The 24,907-nt window shown below is 39.0% G+C and overlaps 2 protein-coding genes across 5 annotated transcripts; one reads left to right on the top strand and one right to left on the bottom strand.

Annotated features, from left to right (window-relative positions):
• Positions 1 to 293: 293 nt before the first annotated feature.
• Positions 294 to 14,722, bottom strand: stk25b (serine/threonine kinase 25b). Of its 3 annotated transcripts, none has more exons than XM_041804245.1 (11): positions 14,305 to 14,722; positions 13,346 to 13,576; positions 13,193 to 13,249; positions 12,925 to 13,033; positions 9,266 to 9,423; positions 8,305 to 8,490; positions 7,827 to 7,972; positions 5,293 to 5,398; positions 5,143 to 5,214; positions 703 to 839; positions 294 to 610 (listed from the first exon to the last, which is right to left on the bottom strand). In XM_041804245.1, exons 1-11 carry the CDS (start codon positions 14,332 to 14,334, stop codon positions 571 to 573), a joined length of 1,272 nt encoding a protein of 423 aa, XP_041660179.1. In that variant the 5' UTR covers positions 14,335 to 14,722; the 3' UTR covers positions 294 to 570. The 3 variants fall into 3 exon arrangements, with proteins under 3 accessions (XP_041660179.1, XP_041660180.1, XP_041660178.1); XM_041804246.1 differs by having other exon boundaries at positions 294 to 526; positions 5,143 to 5,217; XM_041804244.1 differs by having other exon boundaries at positions 5,143 to 5,217.
• A 799-nt stretch (positions 14,723 to 15,521) lies between these two features.
• Positions 15,522 to 24,891, top strand: LOC121519575 (mitochondrial fission factor homolog A-like). 2 transcript variants are annotated; one of them, XM_041802334.1, is made up of 7 exons: positions 15,522 to 15,687; positions 16,429 to 16,650; positions 16,804 to 16,982; positions 18,960 to 19,039; positions 19,182 to 19,352; positions 19,883 to 19,958; positions 20,550 to 20,693. In XM_041802334.1, exons 2-7 carry the CDS (start codon positions 16,434 to 16,436, stop codon positions 20,625 to 20,627), a joined length of 801 nt encoding a protein of 266 aa, XP_041658268.1. In that variant the 5' UTR covers positions 15,522 to 15,687; positions 16,429 to 16,433; the 3' UTR covers positions 20,628 to 20,693. The 2 variants fall into 2 exon arrangements, with proteins under 2 accessions (XP_041658268.1, XP_041658267.1); XM_041802333.1 differs by lacking the exon at positions 20,550 to 20,693 and adding an exon at positions 22,737 to 24,891 and having other exon boundaries at positions 15,532 to 15,687.
• The last annotated feature ends 16 nt before the right edge of the window (positions 24,892 to 24,907 follow it).

Genomic DNA, 24,907 nt, shown 5'->3' on the forward strand with positions numbered 1-24,907 from the left:
TGATTGATTTATAAAATCAATAAAAGAGTAAAACATCCAAGGTACTTTTTTTATAGGCAGTGTATGTTTTTTAACATACTGATACTCTGTAGTTTCAAGGATGAAAGAAAAATGAACTAAAGGAAAGTTTCATGTTTGTTTGTGTCACTGATGACTAGTACTTTCTACAATATAGACGTACACAAAGCAAGCTAAACTAAGCTTTCCAGTTACAGACCAGCAGATTACAAAGTTTAGTCGATATTTGTGTCATATGAAACCCTGATACAAACACTGACAAAAGGACCACAGGACAGTTTCCATAGACTTTATTATAGTTTTTTCTTCTCAGTCTAACAGGTATACACAACGCTCTAAATGTCATGGCTTTTTTGTCTTAAATACTCTCCGCTCTTAAAGAAAAACTGTAAAAATATTTAATTATAACTAATTAAAAGATCTCTTGGGGGACAGGACTGGGAAGGATGCAAAGATACGAGGCATATTGGGGGTCTTCTGTGGTCCTTATCTGAGGGCTTGGGTGGGTCTGGGAGACAGAAAAACGAGGGTCAGTTACATCCAGATTGAGTTTCACCGCGAAGACTGGGTGGTGTTACCGTTTAAAGAAAACCTGAGAGACAGACAAGAAATTAAAGAAATATTCCACATTTTCAGCCTCACAATCAAATCAGCACATACAGGAGTGGCGGTGCTGCGTCTCACCTGCACACTCTCTCCATCATGTGGGTGACGAGGCGGTCAGAGATCCCTGGACAGGACTCCTCTGCCAGGTTAAAGGCATTTTCCAGCTCCTCAATGGCTCCTACACCTGCGCCGCTCGCCCGCCGCTTCTCCTTCAACTGGTTGAGGAAGAAAACCAAATATATTAGAGAATGGAGAGCTTTGAACAAACAGTATGGCTGCTCTCGCCTTCATGTTTTCTTCCTCCTTTTGGTTTCAGTGCAGAGACATACACTTCTATAAGACCAAATAATGTATACCTGTAGAGAGGCTATGACTCAGTTTTATTTCACATTACTGGGATAGTATGTACAATTACTGGGTCAGTGTTCATGTTAAAATACTGTTTAAAAGGTTGTGCATGAAGCTAAAACCTGGGACTACTAAATGGCTAATTTACTGAAAGGCCCCTCCAGTCAGACTGAAGCTGACCTCCAAAAATTCAACCTAATGACTTCCTAAGATTGCAAAGAAATTAAAGTAAGGATCAAATTACTTTAGGGCCCCAGAGTTAGATTAAATGTACTGGAAGTGAATCATATGCCCATTTCCTTGAAGTGCTGATGGACTAAAATAAGTCAATAAGAATTAGGAGAGTCCAAATCTTAAACCTGTCTTCTCCCCCAGATCTGCAAAATAAAAGGTTAAAAGTACAACAGTGCAATTTCTATACGCAATGCTAATTTCTGTGCTTCTATTCTATCCAGCCTGCCTGTATCTTTTTCCCTCTTGATTCAACTTCCTATTAATCTCAGTACGCATGTCAATCCTTATCTATGATCCTCTGATGTCTGTACTTTTCTGTCTAGAAACAGCCCTCCAGTGCAGCCAACAGTTAGAATTAAATAATCCAGCCAAGTCTTCCTTTTCTGTCATTTCTAGATACTCCCTAAGGTAGCACTCATTCATCCATTTCTTGAGTCTCAGCTCAACAGTAAATAAATTACACTGTGGCTTCATTCCAGCTCACTTCAGCAGTAAGAGCCCTAATGAAAGTATTTTTTATGATTTAATTGCATTTAAGTTTTCTAAAATAACAAAACCAAGATCCAGATTTCGTGCCCACACCCAGGTTTGATCAGCACCGGTGGGGTGTCTTGTGGTAAACGACCGAAACACCCAATGAAGCCGGGGTACACAACCGATGATGTGTCACATTTGAGGTAACATCACTGAGTGGTCATCATCAAACCCACTCCAACCAAGAGGCCATCTCAAACCCACTAAAGGTAAGTACTGTGCTGAATCATCAGGGATTGTAACATCGAGTCCTTTCTAAAGTAGACTGGGCGTTAATGTTTGGGAGCCTGTGTTCTGACAAGAATAAGGCAAAGAAATCATATTACTCCCATATGAGATTATCTTCACTGGATCTCTGTAAAATCTAGAATCAAATCTAAAATGCTTCACCTTCCTTACAAAGCTCTTAATGATCTGACGCCAACTTATCTGTAAAATGAAACCTGCATGAGCAGACAAATTCCCCTTATTGGATAGATATATATATATCTTTTATTTATTTAAACAACCCTCCCACTAAATATCTGCATTTTGAGTAAATTTGAACTTATAAACTCATCAGATGGCCGCCATGTTTTGGTCTGCAGTGGTAGTGTGGCATCACGTGACAACAGGGCTCTTTGGCCTGTGCTCTTTCTATGCAGTAACTGGCTGTTTTAGACAGAAAGCATGTTTTGTTGCTTGCAGCTGCTGCGTGCGTCCAAACCCGGCACGCACCGTCAGAGCTTTCATACCAGGTGTGTGTTCCTGCTGTCTAAGCCCTGTCCTTCCTCATCAGTTTTCCCTCAATAAACCTCTCTTTCAAAGGAACTGATTCAGTGTAAAGTGGAACTGTGCCTCAACCTTTTCTAAATAGAAGCAAAAAACAAAGGGAGTTTCACCAAAGAAATACTAAATTGGGCTTTTACTTTGAAAAGCACAAACTGGAAGTGTAGGCATACTGTCTTTATCTTTCCTGTTACATGTTGTACTGGTGGGGAAACAGAAAGCTTCATAAATATTCAAAGCTTAGAGTTTTTAATTAAACAGACACATATTAGCCTGTGGCCTTCATCAGGGTCGTCTAAACAGTCGGTCGAAACAGCCTACAAACATATTCTACCATTGTGGACGCACAAATTCGCTACAGCAAGGTAATTATGGCTCTATTCATTGATGTGGTACTCTCATGGGCAGTCTGAAAGCCTGTTGACATGCAAATGAACTTTTAAAAAAATGCTGCGTCATGGCCAAGACGTGCCCAGTCTGTGGAAGGCCTGAAAAAGCATAGAAATAGAGTGGGCCGAGGAGCGCATTGCATTGCCTTGCATTACCCATGTGGAACACAGAAGTGCAGCCTGCTTTTGGAGCCTACAGTCTCTAAGGTAATATGTGAGGCAGAGCCTTTAGTTCAATTATCAGGGCCTTGCCATTTGGACTCATCAGATGGCAGACACCCTCTCCACTTTAAAGCGTAGACTTCAAACTTTCCTTTTTTAAAAAATATAGCTTAAAGTTAGGACCAGCCTCTAAGTATGCTGCTATAGGTGTAGACTCTCTCTGTTTAGTCTAATATTAGAATGATCAGTCTTTTACCATACTTTCTAATACTGCACATACTTTTACCATTACTAGAGGCATTGTAGCTCTAAATCTATTTTCAATCCATCTCTTCTTTCTGCATCTTTCTGCCTTTATCCCACTTTCAAACCCCAACACAGTCAGAGTGGACAGCAGTTCAACATGAATCTGGCTCTAGCTGAGTTTCTGTGTACAATAAAACTGAGTACAAGCTTGATCTACTCTGTTTTTAAAGTGTCTTGAGATAACATTTTGTTAAGGTGGGGCTATACGATAAAGGCTGATCGATTAGTAGAGTGTATAATATGGTATGGCACTGTACAGTTTAGTAAAGTATAAAACAATGCAATACAGTAGAGTGTTTTTATTTATTAAAGCACTTTGTCAAACATCTTAAAGGTGTTCATACGTTCTGAAATGTATTACTATTTGCACACAGTTACTATTTGTGACTTCCACAGATAGTGAAACTTGTCAAAATCATCCTTCCCAGACCTCAACAGTTATGAGGTGGGTCATTTTACATACTCAGTAAGTCAGAATTTCATAATTCTTGCTTCTGTAACACGAGCATTTTTAACTTTCTTTACTTCACGTAGCTGTCAGTTGCATGCTAATTATCTGTTTTGCACCTGGTTTAAAGCTTGTGTTTATATTGATCAGAAAAGTCCTGATTCATAGCGTTTTGGTTTCTCACTTAGTAGTCCAGATATGCCCATCCAGGTATGTCAAAACCAGGATAAGAGCTTATAAGATTATGCACAACACATAACCAAGATCCTTTTTTAGACTGGATTAACTGCTCTAGATTAAGACCTGCTGCATGTTCAAGGAACTGTCCACTGTTGTATGCATTTGTGAAATATGAGTTTAAAGTAGCTGTACTTCTGTTTGTTATCAGAACTGGACCAACTTTTAACTGCACTGCAAACAAAGAAATATTTATGCACTGCTAACCCATTAAAGAGGGAGTATTATACTTTTCCAATTTTTAAAACATAAATATAAAGCCACAATGTTGGGTGTCCATACTTCACATATGCAAATTTCAAACCACAAGATAAACATTTGTGGCAGAAATCTTGGAATTAGAGTGTAAACTGATGAAAACGGTTCATTGGGAATCTCTCCAAGATCTTCCCGAGACGAGATTTCGATGGAGCGAACAGGGAGCGAACTGATGAGGTCATCGCAATAAGATCTCCTGACTGGTTCGTCCATGCTGCCGGCAAAACAGAACAGACCGCCCCCACAAGGCCTTTTAGCCATTTAGCCATTTAGTAACACAGTAACACCAAACAGAGACATCCTGCTCTGTCCTTCACTGCTGCTGCTGACTTTCTTTCCCCTCTCTCTCCAAACTATCAGCGTCACTCTCCGGGTCTAACACGTACAGACGTGTACCAAAATTTGCCATATTTTACTCAGTCGGACCGGTTTATTCAAAGTTTACAAATACTAGCATAGCAAATTAGCCACATTGGAGGGGGCAGGCACAAAACATTGAGTCCTGCTGCTGGCCAGCCTCTGGAAAATCGGCCAATCGGAGGAAAGCAGGTCCGTGGGGATGGGGGGTGTTAAAGAGAAAGCAGCGCAAACGAAGCGTTTCAGACAGAGGTTAAAATAAGGGTTTTTCAGGACGCCAGTGTGGGAAACATGAGGAGTTTTTTGAGCTGTAAACCATGTAATGCTACTATGTGGATATCAGAGAGATGTGTAAAGCCTTGAAAAAAAGGCATAATACCCCCACTTTAAGGAAAGCCTGTGCATGTTGGTCTGTTGTTTGAAAACATTAAAGTACAACGACTAGTTTGAGTCAGAGATACAAACAGTTTTGCTTACCTCTCTGAAAATTGGTGTTACCAAAGCGGACAGGCACTGTGACTTGGGTTGCCTTTTCACTGAGTCTCCTGACTGCTAAAAGAGAAAAAAATAGTTAGAAGGACAAATGAAAACATTGAGATCATTTCAGCTCTACTGGGTGAGTCTTACTTCTGAATCTGTGTGTGTGTAGCCCTTCTGTAGCTTGTTAAGGGAGGTGGGTCTGACTGTGGGGAAAGTCCACATCGGACATGTGTCCACATCAACATCCGGATCCCTGGAGTGAGGATGGAAAGAGAGGAATGATGATAAGAAAATTAAAACAAGAGACTCTTAAAATATGACGGGGAACAAATTTAATAATAATAATAATAATAAAATAAACTTAGGACCATTTCAAATTCTTGGTGTACAACTATCTGTGTGTTGATTAAGACCAAACGTCCAGGGCTGTGAAACAAAGATGGTTTTAAGTGTCAGAATCTGCATATCTTTCACCAGCCACTTGAGTCTGGCACAAAAAGTGGGTCATTTTAGACTGGATTACACACCAACAAGTCTCTGTGATGTCACCCATTGGTTTCTGAGGAGGTGTTCTGAATCCCACAGATTGGGAGCACCATGTTGGTCATGGTGGCTGACATTACTTTACTTTTGATCAATTTAAAAATGGGCAAAGGGGTGTTAAAGAGGCGAGCTAAAGCCTCATAGCAGCAAACAGCTACAACACGCCCACCTCAGTCAGATAAATAACACCCCTGACCATGCAAATTTATGACCAATTCTTGTACTTAATACATCAAAATGAATGTGTAATTAAAAAAAAATAATCCCAACAGTGTGTGCAAGACATAAGCAGCAGACCAAAACTGTCTGTGAACCAGGCTGTAAACGTTTATTTGTGCTGTTAAAATAGGTATTTTAATACAGGCATAAATGGGGGGATTCCTGGGCTTTTGACGACAGCCTCAAGTGGCCACTTGGGGAACTGCAGCTTTTGTACCTCATCATTGACTTCATTTTTCAATACTTGAAGGTTTCCACCAAGTCAAACCCCATTAAATCCCGCACTTAAATGCCAAAGTTTACGTACTTTGAGTCATCTCAGAAAATGCATCGCTAAATTTTAAGTCTCTGTAGAGTGAAAAAAAAAATCTTTATTTTTGGTTTGTTGTTTAACAGACGGCTGTGTCATGAACCACCAGGTCAAATTCAGCAATGAAAAACATCTCTAAGTTTGTAAAATTAAGCTTCAAAATCATGAAAAAATTAGGGTGTGACATCTGCTCTAGGATGCTGTTGAAGCCACAATTTTAAAAAAATGATACAACCCGAATGAAGGACTTATCTATCTCTGCTATAGTGGCTACAGCTCTGTTAATAAGCTACCAGAGAAACAATGACATTTATGTCATGACAGACAGTTTAGCGCTAAAAGGTCTCAGATTCTTTTTGTCACCCTGCATTTAAAACTTCAGGAATTACTAATATTTCATTCAAAGTGAACTTTGATGTGAAGTCATGTCTCTCTCCGATATATGAGAAGTCTTTGTTGTTAAGTTGCTGCTGAAACGCTTAATTTCCTGACGCTGCTCTTAAAAATAAAAGTAGTCAATGATAATTAGAATTGGAGGCTTTTATTGTGCCAGACTTTGCAGGAATATACTGTGTCTATCATCAAATATTTTGGCAATCTTTAGCACTGCAATGCTGACGGACAGGAGGGATTGAACTGTGGCTGCTTTGAGAGAGACAAAGCCACAGTCTGCTTCTTTTAATCATCCATGTCTTAAAACAAGTGAAATATAGATTAAAACACACCTTCAGCAGGTCGGATGTTTGTTCTTGCTTGTGCCTTGTCAAGTGAAAAATATACAAGCACTCCAGCCATTAGCCTGCTCCCTGACCTTACAGTGAACTATGGCTAGAGTACAGCTGTCTGGCCCTGTGCCAGAGTAGAGATGGATGTCTTTTTTTGGTCAAAAATCTCCCTGTTATGTTACTTTTGTTGATCCATAGACCAAGTTGGCTGATAGATTTGGCAAATTTTCCTAACAACAAACAAAAACATTTAGCTGGCTGTAAATGATCAAGAAGTCAGTGACATCAGCTAACAACAGACTGTATTTGGATAAACTGCTCGTGATTTTATATTGTTGTAGCATACGAAGGGAGCAGGGTAATTCACATAGCACCCAGTGATGTCATGGGGTGATACATTTTGCTCTGCCCAAAATAAACCTAGCTACAAAAATGGTGTAAGAAAACTTTTTTAACAGTCTAAATCCAAAATTCAGTCATACATAGACCTCAGTGTTTCCACGTTAACAGCAAGCTTATTCTAATATATCTAGCGTGTTTACATACATTTTGAATTTCATTGTACAGGGACTTTACCCTCCCTGCTGTATTTGTGTTGCTGATGCCTTTGGAGGATTTCCAGCACTTCCACAGAATTGTAAAAATAATATAACACTCTATGCATTTATAGGCTGCCTAGGAAGCCAGAGCTCTATTTCGATGAGTAAAACAGTACAAGTATTTCGGATTTTAGGTTTACTTTCCTTTATATTTTTGCTCTGGGTAATAATGGATAAAGGGTGCCTGTGTGAAATTGTTCCTTAAAAAGTTTGAGTGCCTCTTTTTTTTAACTAATTATCAAGTGGAAAGTGTTCAGCTGGAGGTTATGTTTCCTTCAGACTCACACATCTGAGTCATCAGAGCTGGATTCCTCCCCGTGCCCCTCAGACTTCCAGCGTCTGTAGCGATCAATTAGCTCTGTCAGATATGCCGTCTTCTTGGTGTAACGTGTGATGAACTTGTGTTTCAGGAGCTCTTTGGCTGTTGGCCTCTGTATGGACATAATGGAAAGATAAACATCAGTGATAGCCTCATCTCTTACAGGATAAAAAATGACATCACTAAAATCAGTTTTCAAGGTATAACACAACTTCACCCTCACGTTATTTAGATTTAACAAGAACGTGATATGGATTGGGCTTGAAATTCCTGATGAGGACAAGGCACCATAATCCACGCACAATGACCCAAGTCTTACACTCATAACAACAGTGCCAATGTGGAATTATTCTCCAATTTTCTGACCCTAATCACAAGCAACCAAAAGCACGTCTGAGCCCTTTTAGGTCGGTTACAATGTCTGCACATTGATGAAATACTTACAAAACGAGGGTCTTTATTTAAACAAGCCTCCACAAACTCTTTAAAAGGTTTGCTGTAAGGTCCCTCGAGTGTGGGTGGAGTGTTTTTCGGGATGAGGAAAAGGACCCTCATGGGGTGGAGGTCAGAGTTCGGAGGTTCCCCTTTGGCCAACTCAATGGCGGTGATTCCCAGGGACCAAATATCAGCCTAAGGGGAAAGACAATTGTGAGAAAATGTGTTTTTACATGACATAGACCCTTGAAGCCATGTAAGGGGTTAAAATACAGTTTGTGTAGTAAAATAAAATAGATTGCATTTTGATAATGGATCATTACATGCAAAAGGTTTCATGTTGCATCTCTTTGTCACTACATTTACTGATTACTTGACATAATCTCTTCATAAATGCAAACTAATCATCAGAGGCAAGACATATTTTTGCTGAAAAGTAAGAAAAAAAACTACCTGGAAATCCTACAGACAGTGTTTACTTAAGGCAGTAGCACATGGAGATTTCAAACATACACAAATCTCCTGAAAACTTCCAGAAATTTCTGGGGTGATATGCATGTGTAAAAGCAAACAGCCAAACAGATTTATTTTCTCCCACTCATCTGGTAAATTTTCCTTTGGAAGTCTGAGTGAGCTGATGTGTGAACGCAGCAGGAAGTGATGAGGAAAATTCACCGAGTGCAAACAGGGGTGAAGATGTTTATTGAGCAACCAATGAGTGCCTGGTTTTATCTTCATATGTGTAATGAAACTGCTTTATACTAATTTCTGCTGACTACTTAATTCTTGTCCACTCATTTATTGACACAATGGATATATCTATTAACACATAGCATTGATTTAAAAGCAAAAAGTGATCTGATAGTCTGTGGCTTCATTTGCCATTTTCCACGTCATCGTCTTTATGTCACGTTTTCTAGAAAGTTTTAGGATTTAAATAAGGCTATGGTTTCTCAATCTGCAGACTCACCTTAAAGTCATAGGCTGACTGTTTGATAACCTCTGGAGCCATCCAGAAAGGTGTGCCTACAAACGTGTTTCTCTTGATCTGGGTATCTGTGAGCTGTCCCGCCACCCCAAAATCTGCAAGCTTCACGTCTCCCTGCTCTGATAAGAGCACATTGGCAGCTATGAAAGAGAAGAGAGAGAGACAGAGGAATGAATGTCAAAATACAAGGACAAATAAAACAAGACGTCCTGTTTAAGATAATTAGAAAGTTGTACACATTTCTGAAATTCCAGAACAATAATTCTTTAGAAATAAAGACATTTTGCAGTTCCCTCCTCAATTTTATCTTAGTGTGCACAGACAGCTTCAGACATCAGGAGCTTTTTAGAGGAAAACATGACTTCTTATCTGGTTGTCTTCTTTTGGTTGCTCTCTACTGATCCCTCAAGGAAAATCTCTTTAGAGCTCCAGTGAGGAGTTTTAGCATGTTATCAAACAGACTAAAATTTATAACCATACCTTTATGCTACGTTGAAAAAGCAACAAAAAAACCCCCAAACAAATAAAAAAAACCATCAGGCTGAGAGACTCCTAATCATACATTTACAAGAAATGATCAGTTAAACAGATAACAATTATGCTAGGGTTGCAAAAAAGTGGATTTTTGCCAATATCTGATATGCCTATATTTCCAAATACATTTTTAGACCCTAAAACCCACTATCTAAAGTTTGATGTTACGCAAATTAACAAAAATCAGTCCCTAAAAGACTTCAAAGTGCAAAGAATGATAAAGAATAAAGAATAAGACTTAAACTGATGTAGATCTGTTGGTCCAGCCCAAAAATCCACTAACTTATTTTTTAGTACAGCCAATATCTAAAGCTGATAAAATATTTTCATAGCCAAAATATTAGTTATAAATAAATAAAAGCAGAAATTTACTTATCTGCTGATAATTCACTTTTTAAGCTATTAAAGGTGCAGTGTGTAAAATTGGGACTATCAACATCTAACAGTCAGTTCTGGAGTGTGATGATCATTTCTCTGGTGATAACTGTGGGAACCAGTGAAGTTTGAAAATCAATACATGCTTAACTGTTATTTGGTTCCTTCTATGGTGCCATAGAAACAGGCAAAATGCAAAAATCCAAGATGTCAGCGTCCTTGGAGGGGACCCTCCCTATATATGAATAAAAGGCTTATTCTGAGTTAATTTAAAACATAAATTTAAAAAATGTGTCATCAGATGTCAACACTAATTTAGATCAATCTACTTATAAATGTTATGTTTCATTTTAACCAAGCTTGTTTTGCTAAATGCTACTAGGCTAAATAGTACACACTGCACCTTTAACTGCACATAATGTCGTGCATCACTAGTAACAGTTTTTGTCCACAGGGAGGCACCAAAATCAATGCAAACAAAAACTTCTGCAACCCAGCTTTAAGTGAAGAGAATAATATCAGCTCTGAAAACAGAAAAACAACCACTAATCAACATTTTGTGTCCAAAATATCTTGTTATTGTTTTCTAAGTTTGCTCTTACTTATAGCAGCAGCAAAAAGTTAATCACTATCACACGGTTACAACTTGACCATGAAAGGCACCACTGCTGCTCCTCATAGGAAGGGAGTTTTCTGGGTTAAACGATATAATTTTAAATTTGAATTAATGAGTTGCAGGAGGGTTTTTTGTGCCATCTGTTTACATAATTTATAAAGGCTAAAGGCCTTTGCACACTGAATCTGATTTTTTGTCTAAAATTTTTACTGGTTAAAAAAGAAAAACTATCTCACCTTGTGTTCATCATGTTGGCAAAGTGATGCTGAAACTTTCATGTTATATTTTTTAGAACAGGCTCAATTTTTTTGCCTTCTTGGGGGATTTGCCAGTGTATTATGAGGATACCAACCATTGGACAAATCGATAGTGTGCCGAAGTTTGTATTCAGAAACAAAACAGAGACTGAATAAAAACTGTGGGTTGCAGATGGCCAACTCGTTCAAGTTCAGCCCGTGGCTCTTTAAACCCATGTCATTCCCCAGTCTCTCATCCCTGTTTCCGTCTCTATCTACTGTTCTATCTTAAAGCCCTAAAACAAATCTCTTATTACAAAAAGAGATCCTTCCAATTTGGCACAGCACTATGACGCATGAGCTGGTAATGTATGAGGCTCTCTGTCAGGATAGATAGCCCCAGTGTGTTTTTTCAAGGAATCAAAGAGGCTCAGAATAGTCTTCACTGCTTTTTCCTCACAGCATGTAAACATTTTCCACATTTTTAGCAGTTATTACAAATAAAATGCACTAAACTCAGTATATAAAGGTTGAGTGTGTGATTTAAAAAAAAAAAAATTACAGACACACATCAATCCCAGCTGTTAATGGGCGGGGGACAGGGTACACCGTGGACTGGTCACCAGTCAATCACAGGGCTGACATACAAAGACAAACAACCAGTCACTTTCAAACTCACATCTATGGCCAATTTAGAGTCACCCATTAACCTAACAAGTATGTCTTTGGTGGTGGGACGAAGCTGGAGTACCTGGAGAGAACCCACACATGCACAGGGTGAACATGCAAACTTTACAAAGAAAGGTGCTCTTGTGATATACAATTTTTTTGACACTGATATATTTTTAACAGAGACAGAATAAATGCTGAATTGTGCTGGTGAGGTAGGAAACCTAAAAAGGGCTCATAATTGAGCATCGTGATATTATAATTTGATCCTTACAACAAAGAATGATACCAAAAACATAAATAATTATGGTGCTGAATTACTTTGTTGCGTGGCGACACATAAATGGAGAATAAATGAGGGCTTAAAACTGAACCCTGTGGTACAACACAGGTAATAGTAGAGATAGTAAGGGGGTGGTTCCCTATTTTCACTTCAAAGGTTTGCTCTCTAAGAGAACGAAACCAACTTAAAGCACTTTAGTTAAGCTGGAATTCTTTTTTTTTGTTTGTTTAATTCAGCTAACTCCACATAAACAATACAGGCACCATGAAAAGTTGTTTAAGTTGTTGAAAATGAAATAATAAATAAGTTTGGAGTTAAACAATAGCCCCTACAGCCAGTACACTGAGATTGCATTCACATTTGCCCATACTTCCTGAGCTACAACTGTGAATACAAATAGCCACAATTTTCATTCAGCATTTCCCAGAATTGGCAACATTTTTGTGTGAAGTCAGGGTGGGCTGATGTGCGAACACAACAGGGAATATCCAAGAATATCCATAACAACTGAGCAGGGTGGGGTGGTGATGTTCATATCCTGTGATCAGTGCCCTACCATAGACTGTATGTGATATAACCTCTAAGTGCCATCTCTGCAAAGGTAATGAAACTGCTTCATTATGTTTCCTTTTTGCCCGTACATTCTAATCTTTTCAGCTATCCTGTTGTGTATCAAACTCCACACCAAATCCATGTCACTCTTTTTACATCATTTCTTGTATTCTGCGACACCCCACCACCCACACCAACAAGGTTAGTCTGCCACTGTGCACAGCACGTGAACAACCAACTGAAAAAAAGATTTCATGGGCATTCTGCCTGAAATTTTCAAGATGTTTTAAGTGGAAATCACTTGAAGTTCACATCATGCAGTGAAATGGAAAATGGGCCTGTTTTTCATTAAATGCATGAGTGGAGGGCTTATTACCTTTAATATCTCTGTGAATCTTCCTCTCAGAGTGCAAATACTCCAGCCCCTTCAGTATTTCCCTCAGTATAGTAGCAATGTAAGTCTCTTCAAGAGGCCCTGGACGGAGCTAGGAGGGGCAGCACACACACCAGAAAAATGTGGAAGTTGGAAGAAAGAGAAAGAGTCAAAAACAAGTCATGCTAGGCTTCTCTCAAGTATAAATAGAGCAAACTTGCAACACTTGCAAAAAACTTTTAAAGCAGTATAAAAATATAAATCTGCTTACCAGATCCAGAGCAGATCCTCCACCTAAATACTCCATGATAATCCACAGCTTGGTCCCCTGGGAGAGCAAAATATGCGATGAAAGATTCAAAAATGCTCTACTGACTATGAATCTCTGTCTGTATTACTTTAAAAATTTGAGTCATCACCTCACCTTCAAGTACGATCCAAAATACTTTGTTACAAAAGGGCTATCACACTGGCTCAGCACTGTGATCTCCTGTTGAATGTCTTCAATCTCATCCTCCGCCTCCTCCAGGTCGATTATTTTGATCGCCACAACCTCCTTTGTGCGGTTGTTGATGCCTTTGTATACCTCGCCAAAGGACCCCTTCCCGATCCGCTCCTGCTTGGTGAAATACTCCTCGGGGTCCAACCGGGTATTCTGTTCAGGTAGCAGCAACAAAGATATCACTGAGTTGAAGAGTTGGGGATGTGATGGTTGTGCTTAAAGGCTTTATTTGTGTGGTAATTATAGAAACTTAAATGTAAATCGCTTTCTTCACATGTAAATGTCCTATATTTTTTAAAAGACAGTATGATGTGATAGTTGGAGTTACACCTGTCTGTCTGCCTGTATAATAATTCTCTTATTCAGTACTAAGACAATGATAGGTGGATGATTAACATTTTTATGTGCATCACAAGTGACCTATTCATTCTCATCCTGTATGACAGACTGCAGATGTACTTTGTGCTGGGATGTAATTCAAGAAGCGTGACACTTGAAAGTTGAGTGGTTTTCTCGTCCTTCAAAGCAGGAAATGAGTTATGATTTTTGACTCAGTGGGTGTTTCACAAAGAAGTCGTCAAGTACGATTTTTTGTCTGTACAGTATGCGCCAGCTTTAAATCTACAAAGTTGAGACATTTACAGTGAATTCTTACATATTATTTTCTACTAAGAGTTTCTATTTGTACATTTGAGCATCATTACCCCTAATGCCGACAAAATTAAACAGATTAGAACATTTATATATATGTGAGGTTTTGTTTCTGAATTGATGGCTCAGACCCCCACCCACCTATTCATGGAGTAGCTGACAGTCATGGGGGTTCGCCTAGTCTCAGACAAGAAGGGAGGTGACAGTCAGAGAAAAGAGAATTTCTGTACCTGGTTCTGCATGTTTTGAAGGTGTGCCATTCCCGCTGCAGGCTGGACACGACAGGGAAAGCCACAGCACTCACTTCCCGAAGTTACAAAATAGTGCTTTCGGGTTTTTCTTCCCCTCTTAGCTGTCTAGGAAGCTAGCTAGGTCGCTAGCCAGCTAAATAAACACCCAATCTGCTGGCTTTAACGGGGCTGTCACTCCGCGCACTGTTTTCGGCCTCCAAGTCCAACGGAGGACCGACAAGTCCGGCGAGACAACGAGCTATTCACCGAGAGGCTCCATTTATGTCGCCGGCGATGGCCAAGAAGAAAAAATATACTCCTTCCGTGTATCAATATTTAATTCATTTCGAGGAACGTTTGGCCTGTTGTTCATTTGAAGCTTCAGGAGGACAAAATAATGGCCCAGATGGGCGGCGCATGCGCATCGGTTTTCAGCACGGTGGAATTGTGGGAGTTGTATTTCAATGATCTCAGCAGCATTTTACCAAGTAGCTATTGGTAGTTATGCTTTACATACTAATGACCAGGTTATTAATAGTTTTCAAGCATGTTATGAATAATTACCAAATACCAGTTTGCAACAAGAAACTGCAGTAATAAGTAACTATCAGGTTACATGTTGCTACGGAGTATTTATAAGTACTGTTTAAGTTAGGCTACTACCAAGTATCCAGATGCTGAGAAAGTACGACCGTTTTACCCATGTAGAAGTTCAGTTATTATGGTTAAAATTTGCTTAAGTAAAAGCAAAAATACTGGTCAATAAATCTACTCCAGGAAAAGTAAAAAGTGTATCATTTAAAGTGTGTAGACATGGGTTCCACATGGACAGTCGTCACTGCATCCCTCCCCCTATCTGGCAAGATAGAATCCTCTCCTTGCAGTGCAAGGCACATGAACGCCCACTTGAAGTTTGCAAAAAACAAACAAACAAAAAACATTTCCCTGTAACCATGTACGTATATGGTATGCCTGTAACTATGTATGCTTTAACATAAACAATTTGTGAAAACTGTGGTTAGCTTCCGGCCATTCTAATTGTAATAAATACATCCAAATAAGGCGGAATATGGTCGAATATGTCATTTAAAAATAAATATTAAGAGTTGTGTATTATTTTTTGGCTAGGAAAAATGTTTGCGCTCGTTTTCTATCCCAGGTGCTGCCTGCTGCTGCGGCCCGATCAGACTGACAGTCGCCAACAAACTCCGCCCAAGCGGACGCACAGGGTATTTTTGACAAGCTGCCGCCAACACATTAGCTTGGAGCGGAGTGCGTTTCCGCTTCACTCCTTCCCCGTCCCGCGCTCGATGCTTCCAGCCTTGCTGAACGGACAACATTAGGACGCATGACATTTTGAACTCCGATAACAAAAACACAGCGGTAGGTAGTCGTATTAGCTTCGGTGAAGTTGGAGATGTGTGCAGTTATCTTATTTCTGCAGAGTCAACGGTTGCACTGCTAAGCTAACGTGTAGTGATAAAGATAACATGAGCTAATGCCTGTCAGACATGACATAATACTGTAGTAGCATTAGCTTACCTTAGATATTAGCTGACCTACTCTCTAGACATAGCGTGTAATGTGGGTTTTCATTCAGTGACATTGAAACCATGTGTCAACAACGTCTTCACTTGTTAACGTTACGTAATTTCATGCAGCATAGCGAATTTAAACGATATTTTAATATCAAGAGCAGTGAATGTATCCTTGCCCTCCAGTTTGTTGTGGGGGTTTGCTTGGTTTCATTGCAGGACATGCCCTTTTACATTGGCCAACGAGCATCTCCTAGGCAGTACTTTAAGCACCTGAGCCAATTAGCTACCATTAGAGTTCCCTGTCTGTTTTATTTGATGCATAATGATGCTACTTTAGACTTTTATGTGGATAAACATGATGACATTACAGGCATGTCTCTTATATCACCACGAGAGAGCTGGCAATCATCCAGGGCCTTTAGATAAAAGCTTTGATATGATTATTTTTTACATACTTGCCTCTATAAAAGTGCCACTGAAATGTAACCTAAATGCTTAAACTCAAACTTTCTTGCCAGATTTACCTTTAACATCACTGAATATTTTTAAATATTGCTTCATTTTCTTGCTTTTGATGTGTCTGCAGGCTGGATGAGTGGGCCAACCTTCTCCTCCCCCTCAGCAGAGGTGGCTGAGATGAATCGCATCCATTATGAGTTGGAGTACACAGAGGGCATCAGCCAGCGTATGCGAATCCCAGAGACCCTCATGGTGTCAACAGAGAAACAGACAGGGTCTCTGCCACTTCAGCAACCCCTGCCCACTCACACTACTATGATGCAAGTGCCAGAGAGGATCGTAGTAGCAGGTGAGGGTCACAGAAAGGACTTAAGCGAAAGAGTAGAACAATCATGGTTAACTTTAAGCTAAAAGTGAGACACACAGGTCAATACTTTGTTAGCACTTTTTATGATTCTTGTGACAACTAGCCTGAGTTGATCTCCTCTTCACTCCTCAACAGGTGATGATGGGAACACGCTTTTTTCTCGTCCTCGAGACCTTGACCTGATTCAGTCCATCCCACCTGTGGATCTACTGAGCATGAAGGCCCCACCACGTGTCCTCACCCTCACAGAACAGCCACTGGACTCCCTTGAAACTGAACAAACCCCCACTTCACAGAGTAACCCCAGCCAGACTGTAAGCTACAGTCCTTAATATACTTAGTTTAACACTAATCCTAACAGGATATCCTAAGTATTTTGTCATGATAGTAGGGCAGCAGTCTGGGCTTTAGCAGTGCACTAGATAGTCATGGCACTTGTGTGCATGCTGATTCACAATAATTAGATATTCTGCATTATTTACATCTTAAAGTTTACTGATGCTGGGTTCCAGCTAAGGTCTTAGAAAAGATGTTTAAAAGTCTTAAACCTGATTGTTAAAAGTGTGCTGGCAACCTGTGATTAAGAGAAGATTGGGTTGTAACATTTCAGATTTTAATCACTTCTATGGATAAAGGTTAAAGACTCAAAAATATTCCTTGTATGAGGAAAATTGATTATTGAGCTCCAGTTGTTAAGGTGCAAGTTCTTCAGTACCAAAACATTACCCATATATCTGTGTAATACGAGACAGTATCTTCTCTCCTTTCTCTTGCCTCTTTGTAAGAAACTTTCACATTATTTTTGCATCTTTATAAGACACCAGAAGGAGATGAGAAATGTCAGTATTTGAGTATGTGCCATCCTTTGAATTCAAAAGCATCCCCACTGCTTCGCCTCTCTCTCTCTCTCTCTCTCTCTCTCTCTCTCTCTCTCTCTCTCTCTCTCTCTCTCTCCCTCTCTCAGAGCAGCTTTGGGTTAAAAACCAGAAAAAAGATCAGCTATGGGTGGCACCAGCTGTGCATAAGTTCAAACATAGCCCAGTTCTTGAACACAAGTTGTTACTTAACAATGGAGTTTATGCCTTACTAACATTTAAAGTGTTGCACCAGCTGAGATGGTTAAGGGTTAAGTTGTAGCTGAAATATTACACCTACCTCCTACTAGGTGTAAAGTCCTCCGTAAAATATAGCTGCGATGGTAATTGTTTTAAAAGGTTTGATAACTCGGAGGATAATGAGTTGCTGAAGATTATACTGGCAATTTGGTGTCAGCAGTGCATTTTCCACGACCAGTTACACTGCCTTTTTCCATGAGATAATTTCCTTCCCCCTTTGGAATCATTTTATTGACGATGTCAGTGTTGTTATTTAATACTGGCTCAAGATTTGGGCTCTAAGCTTTGGTAATTTGGTGCTGTGTTAGTGTGTTTGTACACAATTAGATCAAGTGAAAAAGTCTGACAGTAATTTAGTTAGTTTGGGCGTAAATCTCTGCTAGTCAAGAACAACATTGCATCACTGTGGTATAACCAGACAATGACATAACTGAAGTTACAGCTTTACAGGTTTCAATAAAGGGTTTAGTGTGAACTGTACACTGGAACTTAAGACAGAACTTAAACAAAGCTGGTGCTTTGTTTAGGCCGTTGTCCCGTTTTTGTCTTGAAAAGTACCGTACTTGTAATACTATTGATCATTAAAATAACAGCGATTGTACTTTTTTAAAAGACATGGCATTCAAAGTGGTTACATTTCAGCTCTTGGTTAATGAACTAGAATGGAATTTTCTGCCGTGAAACATCCCAAAAAACAAAGGGCAAACTCACACTTCGGCCAGTTGCGTTGCACAGTGCTAAAGCACAATTGTCCCCACTCCCCTGTCACCCACTGGCCTGTATTCTTATTGCCCCAAATCCAATCAGGGCTGAGCACAGTTAAGTAATCATATAATATGACACGTGTAGTTTACAAGATGGGTAGTCTCACAAAATTCCCACAGCAGAGAAATACACAGATAATATGACAGTAACTTAACTCACTTTGTGGCTTATTTTGAGTTGTTCCAGTTAGATACAGCTCTCTAACACTGCGCCATTGTTCAATCCTTTTAATGGCCAAGGAAGTGTACTATGCCTCAGTCTGGTATAGAGCACTCACACCAGTCCAAAAATAGATGTGTCTCACTGGCTGAAATAAACTAGCTTGTTGTGAAAGATAAAATAACTTAAGTTTTGACCTTCCAACATAATAAATGAGCCTGACGCAATGTCAAATTTGTGTACGATTTACAGGCCCACTTTCATGGTCGGTCTCGAAGGGAGCGTAGTGCGAGTGAGAACATGTCTGGCCGTCACAGCAGAGTTGATATCAGGTAAGAACACATCTACATTCAAGAAACCTACCTCACTGATGCTTGTCTTACTGTCAGAAATTGTTCTTTTTCAGTTTGCCCCATATTTGTTTGATATTGATCTGATTTCTCTTCTGATTCTTCTCACTCATCTCTCCGCTAGCATAACCCCTTCACCCTCTGCCCCCCCAGTTCGCTTGTGTCCCCCTCTCTGCTCCCCAGAGGATGCAAACATCAACCTGTTCACAGCTGCTGGGTTCTTGTCCTACATCCAGTCAACAACACGCCGAGCATACCAGCAGGTGCTGGAATTGCTGGATGATAGCCAACGCAGGTGGTTTGTCTTCTGCAATTTGGACATGTTGAAAAGGGAATTAAACTCTCCCCAGAGAACTATAACCTTTAGAAGTTGTCCTCTGGTTCATAATCAGGGAGAAACTAACTGTGTTAAGTTACAGAGTCAACTTTTGTCCCTCCCATTATCTATGTAAAGTATAATTTTGCTCTTATTTACTGCCATTTCAAGGCGGGATGTTTATGCTCCTGTTATTCCTTGTCTGCACTGTGCATCTCATGGAGATGAAATGTTTAGGTGGCATTATATCGCCTGTGATCTGGCATTGGAGGTAGTTATAGGTGTATTACAGGACAGCCAACGCTTAAGTGTAGATACAGGGAATTGTCAGGGTCAGTATTTTAGGGCAGAAATCTTTGTCATCTGCAGTCTGATCTTGTCAGCATACCTTATGCTAATCAGCAGCACTGGGCATGTTGATGAAGGGGGTAATCACAGTATCATAGTTACTTTTAAGACAGAATGTTTTGAGTGACATTGACTAAAACTGAAAATGTTAATCTCCACAGGACACACCTGGACCTGGCCCTGGATATGAATCATGAAGAGTCTGGTTTAGTGGATGCATCTTCTCTGCGACGACAGGTAAAACCTTCAATTAATATCCTTCATTTTTAAGATTAAAATTTACAGATGTTGGGGTGCAGAGAAAGCATACAGACAAAAACGTGATCCATCCCGTAAGGGCTGCAACAAATGATTATTTCAACCGTCGATTCATCAGATGATTATTTCAATCTGATTAGAAAACAAAGAAAAATCTCATTAAAAACAGAACCCAGATTTCCAGAGCTTTTAAGATAATTTGGAAGTCTAAATGTCTATATTTTTCACTAAAAGATATACACATTATTGTAAACTCTGTTACGCTGTATAACTTTAACATGCAAAAAAATAACAAAAATGAATTAAAATATTATTTACAATATGTACTAATGCTTTTATTGCTACCTCTGGTAAACATTTTATCACAGATTTAACCAATCAAGCAGCATTTTTATGTTGCTTTATGAAGGTTAGCCTCAGCCTACAAAGGTTATTGATATGATGATAACTTGCAGACCTTTGTCACTCACTGTTTGGTCAGCCTAAGGTTAGTTTGTTAATGCTTGTTCTCACTTTGGCCCTCATTCACTGATGGCCCCACTAACATACTCTCCTCTCTCGCACACACAGACAATTGCTCCTCTGTGCCCTGTGACTGTGGCACTAACTCATCTTTCCTCTCCTGCTCAAGTTTTAGCAGACATTTAAGACACAAAGTGCAGATAATATCATGGATTAAATTAATGTCTGACAGCCCTCTGCTGTTGTGTTTTTTTTATCCCGTCACGTCTCATATCAGAAACGAAACAAGGGCTCAGTTAGTTTAAATGTCAAAGATCTATTTTTAGATCACCGCCATTAGGGCTGGGTATTGCTAAGAACCTCACGATTCAATTTGATTTAGATTCTTTAGGTTGCGATTCAATTCGACATCGATTCGATATTGGTTTAAATGCTTTGATGTTGGTTCAGTAAGAAGTAGAAATACACAAAAGACCTGTTGAAAACTTTTAATAATTATTTTCATGCCCATGTGAACATATGTGGTAGGTCACCTCACATTTTTTAGCAATAAAACATTTCAAAATAAAAATTTGCACAATAATAACTTATTTGTGCATAAGGAGTACAAAAGTAAAAAGCATGCCAGTTCTGTATAAACACTAAAAAAGTGAAGTGCATGTAAACTTTAATAATATTTCTTTCCTCTTGGAAATTGTGATAAACCTCACATAACATGGTTATGGTTGTTGTTTGGTCAAGTGCGGCCTCCGTCCATACAACGTGAGTCACACGCACAGTGACCCCCACTGGCCAGGAGGTGAATCGATTCAGAGGATTTGCTGAATCGATATTGAATTGAGGGGGGAAATATTGTGATGCATTGATTCATCAATCGATATTTTTACCCACCCCTAACCGCCATCCCTTCTCCATCATGGGAAACGGTCATTGATGAATATTTCTCCTCGTTATTTAATCATTAATCATTGAGAGGGGTTTTGCTGCCAACTACATTTCTGACCTCCACTCTCACAGACTCTTCATCTGAGACTCCGTATATCTCAGAAAGGAAGTGCGGTAATTTGTCAGTACAGTGTATTTCCAGTTTTAGATTTTTTTGTTTAATTCAGCTTTATTCATTATCAAAGTCTGGCAGTTACATTTATGAATTAACCACATTGCAAATGTAACGGACTGAGAAACATTTCAGAAATAAAAGAGAAAACGGACAGAGGTCTAATTTGAGGTTAAAATATGTTTTAGAAATAGATACACAAATGGTGGCTCGCTTTAGCTAGCTATGTACCTTACTACATAAGCTGTTAGCTTTAGCAATGTGAGCTTTAGCAAACATAGATAAAGATAACATGGCTACGTAGATTACATAGCTGCTTTGTGAGCTTAGGTTATCTATGCTGCAACATTAGCTATGTAGCTCCATTATCTATAGCTACGGTAGTTTTAGCAACATTACCTTTATTAAATGTAGCTGACACTCTCTTAGCCATGCAGATAATGTAGCTTATGTAGCTGCTTTGTGAGCTTAGCTTTAGCTATGTTAGCTACTTAGCGCTGTTATCTACGTAGCTTTTACAGCTGACAGAGCTACATAAGCTACGCTGGCTACGCCAGAATGCTGTCATGGAGGACAACCTTTTTTACTGCAAGCAGAGTGTTTACTGGGCTTTATTATATGTTTTGTAGGTCAGGTTTTTTACTTTTAACTTTTGGTATCCTAACCCTTACCTTAGCTCTTACCCTTATCCTAAGCAGAAGTTGAAACTAATTTGATCTTTTAGCGTGTATTTTGTATTTAGCGTGTATTTTGGCTTTGAAATATACGGTGTCTCAGATGAATGAAGAGTGGCTGTCAGAAGTGAATGGTCTGCCGTCAGACTATTTTGAGCAGCTCTATGCCATGCCAAGTGGCACCAATTGCACGACACAATGAATTCATGAATTAGTTTTGTTTCAAACACTTGTAACTATCTTTTTTTTTATTGATAATTTGTTGCAGGCCTACATCTCATATTAGGTTGCTTACAGAGGATGCAGAAACAAAGACACATAGGCGGTAATAACTGACAAGAGGTATTTTTAAGGAACTCAATGATAAAAAAAAACCCCACACACACAAAGAAAAGGAAATGCATAACAGCCTTAAGAAGACATTTGACCAGTAAAGGAGCTCAAAAGTACTTGATGCTGCTCAAAGTTTACTTAAAAGTATACTTTGCAGATCTTACCCATGCACAGCAGAGGTAGTGTTTTAAAGTGTCCAAGGAATGTTATTATGTCTGTCTTGTCTTTCAGATAGTGAAGTTGAATCGGCGTCTGCAGTTGCTGGAAGAAGAAAACAAAGAACGCTCTAAACGTGAAGCGATCCTGTATTCAGCCACCGTGGCATTCTGGCTCATTAACACCTGGATCTGGTTCAGACGCTAAAATGGAGCGAGGCAGTGTCTCTCAAAACACTGGAGGCCAAAGCAATTCCTTATTAAAAGATAACAGATCTAGGCTCACAAACCCAAACACTTTTAAGCAAACACTGGAAACTGAAGAGCATTTGCTAAATCCTCAAATTTTTAAAGCAAATTCTTCTTTGGGGGTTTCAGATGCTCGGTGCTGAAGCAGTAAAACCTAACCACTGTTTACAAAACCAATTATAAAACAATAGGTCTTTCTATCTTATGTTGCTTGATTACACTTTTAAATTGCACTTATACCACATCTGACTATTAACTGGTTATGATCGCATACAGCACCACCAGGACAAGATGCGAAACTTCAGTCTTACATTCAAAAGGTATGTGTTATTAATAATAGTAGGACAAAGCACAATGAGACCACAGGTGCTCACTGGACTTTAGGAAAAACTAAACATTGTAAGAAAAATTCAGAACAAAAGTGCCAGTTTAAAGTTAAATGACTTTACAAACCTGGTATCAATCACTAAACACAGAAAAACTTTACTAAAATTATTTTTATGCAAGAAAAACAAACAAGAAAGACAAAATGTAAGGGATGGCAGGTTTTGTTGATTATTCCTTTGCTAAGAAACATTGGATGTTAAACTGAGCCTTATGATAGTTCATCTTTGTCCGAGTATTTAAAATGTGTAAACAGGTTTGTCTGCTTAGGAAGAATGAGTCGAGGATAAACAAAGATTTACTTAGGCTACAAATGTTTTGGGAGGCTAGTTCAAAGCTGGAGCTGTTGTTACAGGACCAAATTTCAGAGCTGACCCTGCTTGTCCGTTTTAATTGAGGTTCATCAGTTATGGGAAAAAAAAGAAAAAAAAACTACCATTCTTAAGTGTCAATAGCTTTTTTTCCACATATGCTCTCCTGAAATTTTCAAAAGAATAAAGCTGCTAACTTAGATATTTCCTACACAGTGCTAGGTTATCACTGTCATGGGTGACTTGGAAATGACATACAAAGTGACAGACTCCGATGCAATGATGATATTTTTTTGCCTTTTAATCTGTGCTATATATAGTTCAACATGTTCACTGACCGGAACAAACAGGCTAAACAAAAAACATGAAGAAGTCTCATAACAGGCTCTCAGAGCACACTTGTGATGTGGCAGAAGGTGGATACAAATGTCATCCCTTTCCACTTGCTTGTTCTGAACTATACTGAAAATTATCTGCTGAGTCCACACATCGACTCAACCTGACTATACATGGAAGATTTCCTCATTGGCTACCTGGAAAAATTCTAGGTAAAGTTAGGGAGAAAAATTCTGCTGTTTGTGATCACACATGTAAGTCACTGGAATTTTCAGGAGTTTTTGTTTTGTGTGTGAAAGTGCTAAAAGTAACATGAGTTATTCTAGAGATGCCATAACATTAGCTCTGAAGTCCTCTTAAGTTGTGCATTACCAAAAACATTTATGTATAACATTGTTCAAATGTTTGTAGGTTGTTCTTTTTATTTATTTTTTGTACTTTTCAGCAGCCACATGCCTAGCATTCTGTGATAAGCTAGAAGAAGAAGTGGTGACATACAAAGGGCAGGGTGCTAAGATTATATCCTATAGTGATATTGTTCTCTCATTCTGTTTGTACAGAACAAGCTTGACTTTTCCAGAAAATTTGACCACTTATTTTCCACAAGTTACCTACATGTCTACAAGCATGAACTATGTGGTTTTATTCATTATACAATGTGATATAAATCCAGGAGCTATTGTCTTTATGAGTAAATGTATTAGATGGCTATGTATATGAATAATTGATGTCATTATTTTTCAATAATGAAATAAGTATTTGATGGGGGTTAATTTATTGCTACAGTGCAGAGGAATCCACAATATAATGCTGTGACCATTTTTTCTGTTAAACACTGTACCTATAACTTAATTTTGAGTTTTAAGGTATATATTTTACTTTCTTTGTAAAATGTGAATACATTCATAGTTTGTTTATATTTTGCTGTAATAAATAATGGGTGTAAACATACTCTATGTCCTCTTCT

This window comes from Cheilinus undulatus, linkage group 13 (assembly GCF_018320785.1).
Source record: "Cheilinus undulatus linkage group 13, ASM1832078v1, whole genome shotgun sequence".
NCBI lineage: Eukaryota > Metazoa > Chordata > Actinopteri > Labriformes > Labridae > Cheilinus > Cheilinus undulatus.